This window comes from Apostichopus japonicus, chromosome 4 (assembly GCF_037975245.1).
Source record: "Apostichopus japonicus isolate 1M-3 chromosome 4, ASM3797524v1, whole genome shotgun sequence".
NCBI lineage: Eukaryota > Metazoa > Echinodermata > Holothuroidea > Aspidochirotida > Stichopodidae > Apostichopus > Apostichopus japonicus.
Window position 1 is genome coordinate 22,438,409 of NC_092564.1, and position 12,867 is coordinate 22,451,275.

The following is a 12,867-nucleotide window of genomic DNA, read 5'->3' on the forward strand; positions in this document are numbered from 1 at the left end:
CAAACAACAGAGAGAAGGCAAATATTATCAAATGTAACTGAGAAGGCAAAGCATTCTATGATGAAAGAATTAATGAGGGCAGCAGAATGGAACATATTCCTTGGATAGATTAGAAAGAAATGCTGCCAGACTATGAACCATGTAATATTGTGTGCATAAACAGTATGATTCATAGGCAATGCTACACATCAATAAGACCAACATCTACATCTAATTCTTATATTTTAATTTTACAAACAGCCAAGAGAGAAAAGACTGATAAGAAACTGCTAATTCACTGGAAAAGCCTGTGAAGGCATTGCACTATATCATCATGATCATGATCATCATCAATCAGTATTTATATAGCGCTGATATCGTGGAAAACTTCATTAGCACCTTGTAAGAGAAAGGTTTAAAGCTGTTTCTTGAAACTGTTCAGTGAGTGGCAATGTCTGAGTTCATGTGGCATGGAATTCCACAACTGAGTGCCAATTCTAGAAAATGCACGACAACCGTATGGACTATTGAGTTTGAAGCGAGGCTCGATAAGGAGATTAGCATGTTGAGAACAGAGAGAACAAGTTGGCTCGTAAGGAAGGATGTGATCTCAGAAATGTTCAGGAGTTTGCTAATGAAGGGCCTTCCAAGTCAGTAAAAGAATTTTGTAGTTGATTATTTGTTGAATTGGAAGCTGGTGAAGGTGATATTGCATAAGTGATAATTTGCTGCCCTACAGATTGATGACATGTGTTGCTCCACGTTTAAGGTGGAGTCAAGAATGATACCCAAGGAATGTACTGATGATGAGGACTCAACAACATCACTCCCCATTTAGATCTGAGTGCCCTGTAAGCTCTCATTGAAGTATGGAGGAGTTACAACAAGTAGATCAGTCTTGTCATCATTCAGTTTGAGGAGGTTAACTTTCATCCATAAACGTAGGTCTGCAAATAAACCCCTCAATGCAGTGAATATAAAAACAGGGATGTAAGGGCAGCCCAAAAAAAACAAAAAAAGGAAAACTATTCGGAGACCCCGGGTGAATGCCGTCCTAACACATCCTACTCCTAGCTCTGACTACTTACACACTATGGTTATGTTAGGCTAGCCCAAAGTTACGAATACATTGCAGCGAAATCCGGAATAAAAAACCGTCTCACAATTGAATCCCGTAGATTTCCGCCCCTCACAAATATCACAAGCGTTCATTCCGAAACTTATGTCGAGCACCAGCAGTTAAGAAGATGTGAATTAGGCAAGGTTTTTTCAACAACAGAAATGAGCTATGGCGATTTGAAGTTCGCACGTATGCAACGATGTTCACATGGCACAATGTTTTACAGTGCAATGCGATGTGTAACAGGAAATGGTATTTTGGTTGATCGATGAGTGAAAATTGAAGTTAGCTTGCCGCAACGGGCCAGGCATTTATACCGTGTTGTGTCTTTGATATTCATACAATTTTGTGGAAACTTTATTGGAATTTAAAAAAAAAACAGATTTCCGTAAAAATATGGAAGACTTGCATCCCTGTAAAAAGCCTGTGAAGGCATTGCACTATATACAACAGGCAAGAGAGAACTAATAACAAACTGCTAAATAAGTGTAGATACATTTAATACTAGCAATCAAATATTTTTTGTGTTGCTGGACTAAAGCTATCCTTCTACATCTATCTGGTTGTCTTCGTTACACTGCTGCATACAGTTGAATTCTTGTGGATATTACTTTTCCTCATGAGTTATGAAAATTCAAACCCGCATCATCTTGGGGAAACAAGTGATTGCCATAAACCTTAAAAGAACTGTTTCATTTTCTGCACTTAAGTCATAGCCATTTCATCATCAATGGCAAATTATAGCTAATTCACTCATGGCCAGAAAAAATAAGATTTCACTGGTAAATGGGTGCAAACAATCCTCTGACCTCCCATGCTGCAGAGAAACTTCCAGGGAATGAAAAGTTTGCACTTCTAGAAAAAGGAAAGGATTTCTATGAAGAAAGAAACTTTAGGCAGTCACTAGTGCTCTAACCTGTTTTAATGTACTAGACATTGTACTACATCACATCTGCATGATTGGATTTCATAAGTATGCAGATCATTAACTTACTGGTTCCAAGTGCGTTTAGTATATGATTTTACACCAAACTAACTTAAATTACTCATTTCTTTAATTGCTAATTAACCTTCTCATGGTAAAAGAACCCACAAAGGTGAAATCAACTCTATTCTGAGGTTTGGATAAAACTTATTTGGTGTGGCCGACTGTCAGAGGCTAATTTCGTCTACCAAATATAAAATGTCTTTACTATCCAAACTTTCTCTTGTGTTTCCTTGGATTTGATTTAATAGTTCAAAATCAATAATGGACAAAACAACATACAAATAGATACAAGCACATCTTGAGAAAGATAAATTTAGCAGAGACTGACCTTAGCTGGTCCATCTGGAAGGAACAGGTAAGCCCCACTCTTCATATTGGTAGCTTTGTTGGTTCCATACATCACAAACTCCATTTCTATGTTGGTATCTTTGTTATCTGCCTTTGTTGTCACTGACTACAATAACAAAGCATAACAAAGCAAAATGGATGATATCTTACTTCTAAATATGTTATTACAGCGACCAATCTGTTTCAATGGCACAAAATACACATATACTTGAAGCTCAGAAATGGTAGTTACTATTTACAAGTAACTTAAAGGGGTATTCTTATGTCACTTATTGTGATGCTGACAGGGAAGACAGATACATAGCTCACTAGTAATGATTCAATCCAACATTGAAAGTAACCTTAACATTCGACAAATTACTTAATCTAAACCATTGTTATAAACCTTTTACTAAATTATCATTCTGTAATAAATTGGTTTTCCTGTGAAGTCATCATTGCACATACTCTTCCAGAGCTAAAAGATTACAAACTGAGGATTTTGAAAATAGTGTTTGAGATTGTTTTCAGATAATTTTCAGAGAGACAATCAAAGACTGTCGATATGAGGCTTCTTTTGAGATCAAAGATTGTCAATAGGAGGCTTCCTTTGAGTGCAACATTGGATCCTTAAGCATTCTCTACAGATTCAGCATCATTTTAGTACTTGTAATAAACCCATCAGATGGTTTGGTATTTGTTATTAACCAGTTTTATGGATTCAGCATGGTTTGTATAAACATTTTCATGAACTGTTCTATGAAAGTTCAGCGGTGCTTCAGCATCTGTAATGAACAATTCTAAGCATTCAGTATTATTTTAGTTTTTGTAATGCACAATCTTTCAAATCAGCAAGGCTCCAATTATTATATAATAAACAATTCAATACTTTAAATTAATTCTAGGAATCAACCATATTTTTCAATGTTTAAGTGCTTTTTATTATTAATTGTATGAGTTGATTATTGTCATTTGAACAAAAGTCTTCTATACTGCTTGATTTTGAAAGCATTGTACATACCTTCAAAAACCCAGTAAGCCTATCAAACTTTGCCAGAAGGAAGTCATTTTCTAGAAGAATGCTCTCTGCAGATTCAGAATGCTTCAAAACTTCCACAGCACCTCTAAAATATGAGAAGATATCCAATAATTACATGCATAAAATGATTAAGTAAATTGCCAGAAGAGTACAGAGCATAGTTGATGAGTGTAGAGGGGAAGAGGGGAGGGGGTTACAAAGTCATGGGTATGACTGAATAGCCACACTGTTCACATATTCCTGAAGACAGACCATAATTTAAACCTTTCTCTTCTTGTGTTGCAGATAAAACTTTCCACTTTTAGCGTCTATTATTATTTACAACGGATCAATTCTTATTAAAAGGACAATTCTGTTCTTACACAGTAAACAAGTAGAACTTTGTTTATTTAAATCAATTCAAAATGTCATTGATCAACTATGAATTTAAAGGGACCATTAGAAATGAAGAACTTATGAAAAAAAAATGGATTGCAATGTAGTAATTCTACAAGCTATACCTGACAATAAATATAAGCACTAATGAACAAGGATCTACAGTAAGTTAAATATTAAAACACGTAAAAAAGCAAGGAAGAGGAATAATAACCAGAAATGTAAAATAGCTTGAGGTTTCTATGACATGATTTAGCTACATTTCTTATGTCTGAAGATTCCCTTCTTGAGATATCATGCACACAGGGTTTCCACAGATTGTTATCTATTAATAATAATAAAAGTAATATTTGTCAACACTTCAGCTTGGATGGCAGTCTTTTAGACTACGGACACAATATTTGGCATGAAATTCATCACTTCTATAGTTCTTTGTATAGCTCTGACAACACTTCTGCGGGATCTTCCCTTTTATGACTTAGATCACCCAGAATTATGCTATGATGTCTCTGAGCTTTGTGACGGTGAACTCATCTCTGCGGGATCTTCCCTTTATGACCAAGATTAAGATTTGTTTAAAAATTTCTTCAAAGCTCCTAAGGTCTCCGTACAATTCATTTATGGGAAATATCAACAAAAATTGCTGAGGAACCAACTGCAACCCAAGTGTACTCTGTGGTTTATTTTAGAGGTAGAGAGATTGTTGGTTAAAAAGAAACCGTGCTCTAGAAGAGGGATTTTCTTCTTAAGGGATGACCATTCACATTTAACAAGAACACATACACATGCACAACATACGATTTCAAAAGTTACTATTTTACATCATAAACAGAAATGACTTCTTGTCCAGAGGCTTAAAGAATGAAAGTTACCTAATATCTGTTAAGAGCATAGTATAATATCTTGTCAAATTACCTTCTAATGTTGGCTTGTTCGTCCATGTTGAAAAACTCTACTGAAGAATGTTGGTGGTGAGAGGTGACTTTGGTCCCAGAGTCTCGAATCCAATATTTCTTCATACTCATTGGCTTCAAATCTACTTCAAACAACAACTGTGAACAGAAAGAAGGTAATTATTTATAGGGGATTCAAAGGAAACAGTAGATTCTACACTGTAATGCTTCCAAACAAATCACCTACATGAGTGTGAGAGACCACTTAGGTTATCTCTTCAGTGTCTGGTGCTATCAAGTCAGTAACATTGTTATAACATTCCCAAACAGGTCACCTAGGTGAGTGTCAGAGACCATTACACTCTGCCAAGTTATGAAGCTATCTACTTTTGCTGAGAAATTGCAGCTTGTATCTAGCGTATTACTCACTAGTTACCACACATTACAGACTCTGCACACTCTGGCATTTTAGTATGTCTTAAGTGTAGGTCAACAGATATGAAGCAAGTTGGCCTAACGAGAACTATCATCATTTAGTATTCCAAAGAATGTTACGTGACTAGGAATAGTATCTTCTAACATGAATATTCAAATAAGGAGTCTTACTTCAAAGAAAGAGTCATCTAGGGCGTCAAACTGATTGAAGACCAAGCCTCCTTGGCTGTTGACTGGATTATTGTCAGAGTCAGTAACTTCAACATTAACAGATGACACTCTAAGTTTCACCAGCTCTTTCCTTGGTTGTCCCAAAGAATTGAAAAACACCACAGCTCTGAAAGAAAATTCAAGCGACTTGTTCAGTTTTCTGTGTATCAAAATCATTCAACGTCTGTACATTGATCAAGCAAGCCCACATACATAACTTTAGTTTGGTTAATTCATTACAAAGTGGAATATGGCAACTGTTTTTCAGTAACATACACACACAGACAGTTTTCTTTGGACAAACTGAGAGAGCTGTGAAGAGAAGGCTGATAGTGTAAATTGAATGACACAGATAGGAATAGGGTTCAGTTTACAAATTGAGATATACTACAGAATGAACAGCTTATTTGGAAAAGCTTCAAGAAATATGTTTACTCCTAGCTTTGTGATTTTAAAGTTTTATTTTGCAAGTTATTCTAAAATGTATCTCACAGGCAAATTGAAATAAGCTCCTGCTGACATGTCATCTCTGCAATTGAGACCTCTCTTTGATTAGTTTTGTGATAGTTTGGGGAGTCAGGTACTATATGGGATCATAACAGTTATAGTGACAGTTCTCCTTTAACATTTATGAAATGTTTTTACAGGGTTTATCTTTTTGTCACATTAAATGTACTGTCAGTTCATGAGTGAGACAATTGAAAATGATTTAACATTCCATAAAGATTCAATGTAATCAAACACCAATCAGAATTATCTGATTTAACATTCCCTACAGATTCAATGTAATAAAATACCAACCTCGGATCCTCTTCATCTAGGAGAACAATTTCTTGGCTCGGCATGGCGTCATGGCTCGCCCTCGTTTCATCCTGTATAAAAGAAAACCAAGGTGAAAACTTCTAAGTGAATTATCTGTAATATTTCAGCGAGTTGGCATTAACGTTCACATATTTACAAAAAAGAGAAGGTCAAAATCTATAATACTAATTAATGTTGGAAGCAATAGCAATAACAAAGCCAATTCAATTGATTATCATTCAAGGAAGTTGAAGATTTTGAAAATGTGTTTTATGTTTATACCAAGGGCGGCGGAACTGGGGGGGGCACAGGGGGCACGTGCCCCCCCACTTTTCCTCAGGTTAAAAATGTGCCCTTTTTCTACATAAAAATTGAGGTGTCTCAAGTTAGCAAGAGGCCAGGGAACCAGAATGAACACTCGGGAAGGGCCGTTTCCGGCCATCTGAGGGGTTTGTAAAACCAAAACTTTTCTTGTACGCTCCGCGCCAACCGATGGTGGCGCTCCGCTCAGATAGTCGTGCATACAACTTTGCAAATCCTGGCTAAGCCTGTGACTTTTAATGAATTTCTGTGGGTCATCCTCAAAGCTATTTCGAATGGAAAAAAATTGTTAAGATATTAACAAGAAAAAAGAAGATTCCTACATTAGCAACTAGCATGATTTCACCTCATTTTGTCTCAAAAGAAAACTTGTTCCTTGTTTCCCAATTTGCACATTGGATATTGCAGTTCTAGTATGCATATTTTCCTTGAGGGGGGGGGGGGGGTCGGGACGTTGATGGAGTGATGTGTATACGCAAATAAGTTAATACAATAAGTGTTATCAAGGGTACTAAATATAAGGCTGCATCAGTCCAATCGAATTTCTGCAAAGTGCCCTTTGATGTCGGTGCCCCCCCCCAGATTAAAAGTGCTTCCGCCGCCCTTGGTTTATACTCACAGCTGTAATAAACTGTTGAGCAATATTTAATGTTCTTACTCATCACTTGAGAAAATTTAACCCCTGACTTATAGTGTATGTATCCTTAACATTAATATTCATCACTTTAGAGAATTTAACCCCTGACTTACAGTGTAAGTATATTTAATCTTCATACTCATCCCTTTAGAGATTTTAACCCCTGACTTACAGTGTAAGTATATTTAATCTTCATACTCATCCCTTTAGAGAATTTAACCCCTGACTTACAGTGTAAGTATATTTAACATTGGTACTCATCACTTTGGAGAATTTAACCCCTGGCTTACAGTGTAAGTATATTTAATGTTCATACTCATCACTTTAGAGAATTTAACCCCTGACTTATAGTGTAAGTATATTTAACATTGGTACTCATCACTTTGGAGAATTTAACTCCTGACTTATAGTGTATGTATACTTAACATTAATATTCATCACTTTAGAGAATTTGACCCCTGACTAACAGTGTAAGTATATTTCACATTCATACTCCTCTCTGTAAAGTAGTTAACTGAATAATTTGTAGGTGTACTTAGTATTCATACTCACCACTGTGAAGTATTTAACTCCTGACTTGTAGTCAGATTTTTGCTGCAGCATTAGAAAGTACAGACTCTCCATCATAACCAGTCTTGAATCTTCAATAGCTTTAAGCAATCTGCGTAAATAAAACACAAAAACTTGAGAGGTGGAAAAACTTAAGGTTCCTAACAACTGGAAGAAGTTTGCACACAAAACAGCCAGATTTTCCTGTCAAATGCAGGATTTCAATTCTCTTCTTAGGATAAATGCTGCAATTTATATGTACTTTAACAAAGTTATTAATATTCTTTTCTTTCTCAAAAGAGTACTTACTTTGCTATAAATGTCATTTAGAAAACTAAGCACTACAAAATGTTTCAAAAATCAATTCTTACGTCATACTGCGCATTCCACTAACAAATACCCACAGTTGCATATGGAATTACTTGAAGTCAGATTACAGTTAAAAGAACTACTTACTTATTATAACGAAGATATATCTACTCGTTTAATGTTCTAATTTACAAAGCACTGTTACCCACACATACTACTGGCAATCACTTTCAATATTTACATACTCTACATTTGTTCATTTAGGTGGTTGGGTCATATTCATTCAATCTGCACACATTATTCTCTCTCTCTCTAGTAGTGCCTTCTTTTCCTTTTTAAAGCCCTCATATGACCCCTTCTTATAATGAATGCAATGAATGCTAAACTTTGTTGAGATGTTTGCTTCAAACTGTAAAGAAAGCTATAATCATTTGTCCTTGAAAATGTTCATAAATACCTAAAAACCATTAATGTTCTTTGCACTTTGAATACTGACTAAGTTTAGGAAATGTTTTATGGAGACACAACCTTGCCATCATAATCACCAGTCTATGTGATAGAGATGACCATCATGAACAGCTTAGGAAAAATCTGATTCCATTTAGGAAATGTCACAAATTTAATGCTTCTTCACACACAAGACAAGCGAGACTTGATCAAGACATTATCAAACCAGCCCATGCTTGAATTGTGAATGATTTTGTATTTATAACAATGTCTATTTTCTGTAATGAAGATGGGTTTTGCAGTTTATGCAGAATCAAACATATTGAACCTCTTCACATGACCTAAACAAGAAACTGGATTACTGTCACCACTTGTTGACATTCTACCTTGAAAATATCAGAAGAAAAACCAAGATATAGTAAAAGGTTGAGATCCTAGTGGCATAATGACATCACAGGTATGACTTTTCAACTACAATATCTGACAAATGGAACAAGATTTGTCATAGCTGTGTGGTGAGTTTGTGTCCCCCTTTAACTCACAAATTGTGTTAGCTTAAAAATACTTTCAGTAAAAAAGCACACAAGGGTTTGTCTACAAGCTGCTAGCTGTTTCATGTTTAATAATACATCAAATTTGAAGGATGGTTAAGTAACAGACCAACAAGGTTATATATAGTTGTTTCTGTAAATCGCTGTGATCTTTTGTAGAGCGCTCTATCAAATACATAGTAATATTAATAATATTAATAATACTAATGATGATGATGATGATGATGATGATGATGATGATGATGATGATGATGATGATGATGATGATGATGATGATGATGATGATGATGATGATGATACAAGTTGCTAGCTAATCCATTTACGCAACAGATTGTATTACTCTTCATACTATATAAATGTACCACTTACTTTTGGCCATAATCAACAACAACATGATCCTTAGCAGTCCCTGTAATAGCGTCATGGTGCTGAAATAAACCAAGTGATTTCCTGGATTGTGATAGTAGGTGGATCAGTTCACTATCTTGAAAAGCCCCAATCTCGGCCTGCCTGGCAGAAGCTGCAGCATATGAAAATGCAATTTCTGCAGCCCTACGGTAGAACAAAAAAAAATGCATCTTTTATGGTTTCATTTAAATTTAAATTTAAAAGGCAAAATTACAAATAAAGTATGGCAAACAAAACGATTACAAACAATATTTTTATTTTTTAATATAATATTGTTTAATATTTACAATATTATTAAGAACAATATTAAAAACAATTATGGCAAAATATTGTAAAAAGCATCAAAATACAAAATTAACTTGAAAGTTGCATGCTGTCAAGTGTTAATATTGTAAATGAATACAGACATGTTGTAATATTGTCTCATATTTACACATGTAACAGAAAACCTACTGAAATGGATTAATACAGTCATGTCAAATGTCTCAGCTTCACTATTTTTTACTATTTATAAACCTCAAACCTAGTGACATGAATGACTACAGATATGTAATAATGTCTTCACAATTACGTCAACAAAGGTCAAACCATTTGAATTTTGTAAAAGGTAGCTGTATATACAATACAAATAGTATACTTGCCTATCAATTACACCAAATATGGATAATTAATATATATTCTCTTCTTTAAATTCAAAATCATTGCTTGTTTTTGCTAGCTGAAATTTACATGAGATTTTGAAGAAAAAAAAGTTACAAAGAAATCTCTCTACCTCAAGTGACCTTCTACTACTCGGTCCAGATGTTTATGAAGCGGTCTGGAGGTGAAGTACCCTGTCCAGTAGTCTTTATCTCGATCAGCGTAGGCAAAAAAGTCCCCACTGAGGGAAGGAAATCCTTCTGGCTGCGCCCCAATTTCAGTGTTGGTCTCGTACCACAGAGCACTAAAGTAGTCATTTAATGTTCCAAACTGGGCCTACAACAGACAGAATCCAATACTTTCAAAGACATTGATCATTCATCTACCTTCCACATTTATATCTATATCAAGTAGTATAAGTGCTATGCATATATATTGTAATATGCATATTATGTACTAGGTATAATATGTACTATACATATTATGAACTATACATATTATGTACTATGTATATAACTTACTATGTGTATGTACTATACATATTATGTGATATGCAGATTATATCCTATGCATATTAGATACATTATATAATATGTACTTTACATACTTTGTACTACGCATGTTACATACTGTGTATACAACATACTATGTATATACTATGTCATTCTACCATTTTGAAGGGTTGCCCATTCGTGAGGCCCATGTTTGTTTATAGAGCCCTTGTGTATCCTAAAAACACACTGATTCACTTTAGATTTCCTTGTCTATTGTATGGTTTGATCCCGATGTATATCATGAAAGCACACTCACTAGTTATAGATTTCCTTGTCTCTGTTACAGTTTGATTCCTATGTGCATCATAAACACACACTCATCCACTTAAGATACCCTTGTCTTTCTTCCGGTTTGATCCCTACGTGTATCCTTAAACCACACTCATTCACTTTAGATTTCCTTGTCTCTATTACAGTGTGATTCCTATGTGTATCCTAAACACACACCCGGTAGTTGTAGATTTCCTGGTCTCTTTTCACAGTTTGATTCCTATGTGTATCCTAAAAACATAGTAGTTGTAGATGTCCGTGTCTTGTATTGTGATGAATAGTTAGCTGTGTCTTCCCACCCTTGACAAGGTAAGTGAAAAAGTCTCTTGGGAAGACTCCCATAGACACTGTTAGCTCATTAAGGATTGATTGTTGCTGCCCTTTGTAATGAGCATTGCAATAACTTGATAGTAATTCACAATGTTGAGTGTAAACGCTCACTGAGTATCGCAGAGTCTGTACAGAGTCTGTGCACTACTCAGTGCTGAGCTGATAGGCTCACACAAACACTGTGTGGCAATACAGTGTTAAAAGCTATATATATAAACAGCTCATTTCAATTTGTTACTAAGCAATGGAAGTGGGATACATTTCAGAAAAAACAGAAACTATTTGGATCTACTTTCTGAGAACTATACCAAAAATCTATCAGCTCTTGACTATTTAATTTTGGACTTTCACACCAACTTTGAATGTGTAGCATGTACACAATACAGCCCATTGTGTATTGTATGTACACAATATTCGCAAGTATGTACACGGTATGTACATGTATGTATACAGTTTACACAGTGTACACAATATACAGTATACAATGTACACAGTGTACATGTACACAGTATGTACACAGTATTTGCAATAATTGCATGTACACAATACAGCCCATTCTTGCTCCTTGGTGACCATGACAAAGATGAAATTTGGTCTCTCTGACAAAAGTTATTAGCTTAAAGCCTATGACTTTGGTATCTTTCCTGACCCTTTTATTTATACACATTAAAAAGTATGATATCCCAAAAAATAGCCCACATTACAAACAACATAACATAAATGTAACAAAAACTAAGAAAAACTAATTGAAACTGTTAATTTATACCTGAACATGCCAGTCTTTTCTTTGATTCATATAACTGAACAGTTTTTCATAATTTTCATACTGCTGGTCCCACTCGATTGCTTTGTCATATCTGAAGTCATCGCCCAATGGAACCATGAGTACATTACTCTTGAAAAGTTTGGACTTTTTCCTATACTGGTCCAGTAGCATGCCAGCCCTGTTGAAGCAAGTAGTATATGTATTGAAATGAAAATTAGTGTCAGAAACACATTCATCTTAATGCAATCTGCCAAAGACTTACCACGTGAATAAAAGCTGGCGACCAACAATGTGCCAATGTCATATAGTATAATCAAAATTAATTCACAGGTTCAGTTCAGTTATTATGACCTCATTCCTACCCGTAATGTACTGGGGACGAGATATTGCACTCCATCAACAAATTGTGCAAAATTGTTACTAAATTGCTGCCCATCCCACACCCTTTGAGGGTTATGCAATAATAATTTAAAGACAAAACACAGCATTTTTGCCGAGAAACATATTTATCAAACTTACAAAATGGCCAAAACCCTCAAAGAGATGTAGAATATCAGACTTTTTATTTCTATATTAAATGTGATAAATTAATGTAAAACACGAAAGTTCATGTTATCAAAGGAAGTCAAAGATCAAAGGATGCCAAATTTGTGTGTAACAACAATTCACAAACTACTCCTTAACCTTATTAGGCTGATAGACTTGGTGAGTACTGGCATGGGCATGAGATATAGCAGCCCTGTGATTAATGACATCATAGGGTCAAAGGTCTGAAGTCAAATAACCAAAAAACAGCATTTTAGTCATTACACACAAATATGAAAATAGGGCCAACAGAATAGCAAACCATGTGAGATATCAGACTCTACATCTCTACAGGGCAATAATAAATATATGAAGCCAAACGTCACATGATTAC

The 12,867-nt window shown here is 35.1% G+C and overlaps 1 protein-coding gene across 2 annotated transcripts in view; it reads right to left on the minus strand.

The window, feature by feature from the left end:
• The window catches only part of LOC139966819 (alpha-mannosidase 2x-like), a 45,653-nt gene that overhangs the window by 16,539 nt on the left and 16,247 nt on the right, over positions 1-12,867 (minus strand). For both annotated transcript variants that reach the window (XM_071970192.1, XM_071970191.1), the window contains exons 9-17: positions 11,949-12,126; positions 10,162-10,364; positions 9,351-9,533; positions 7,678-7,786; positions 6,168-6,238; positions 5,328-5,493; positions 4,744-4,880; positions 3,436-3,538; positions 2,416-2,541 (exon numbers count right to left, since the gene is read on the minus strand). In XM_071970192.1, the coding sequence (XP_071826293.1) occupies positions 2,416-2,541; positions 3,436-3,538; positions 4,744-4,880; positions 5,328-5,493; positions 6,168-6,238; positions 7,678-7,786; positions 9,351-9,533; positions 10,162-10,364; positions 11,949-12,126 (1,276 nt within the window). The remainder of the gene's footprint in view (positions 1-2,415; positions 2,542-3,435; positions 3,539-4,743; positions 4,881-5,327; positions 5,494-6,167; positions 6,239-7,677; positions 7,787-9,350; positions 9,534-10,161; positions 10,365-11,948; positions 12,127-12,867) is intronic.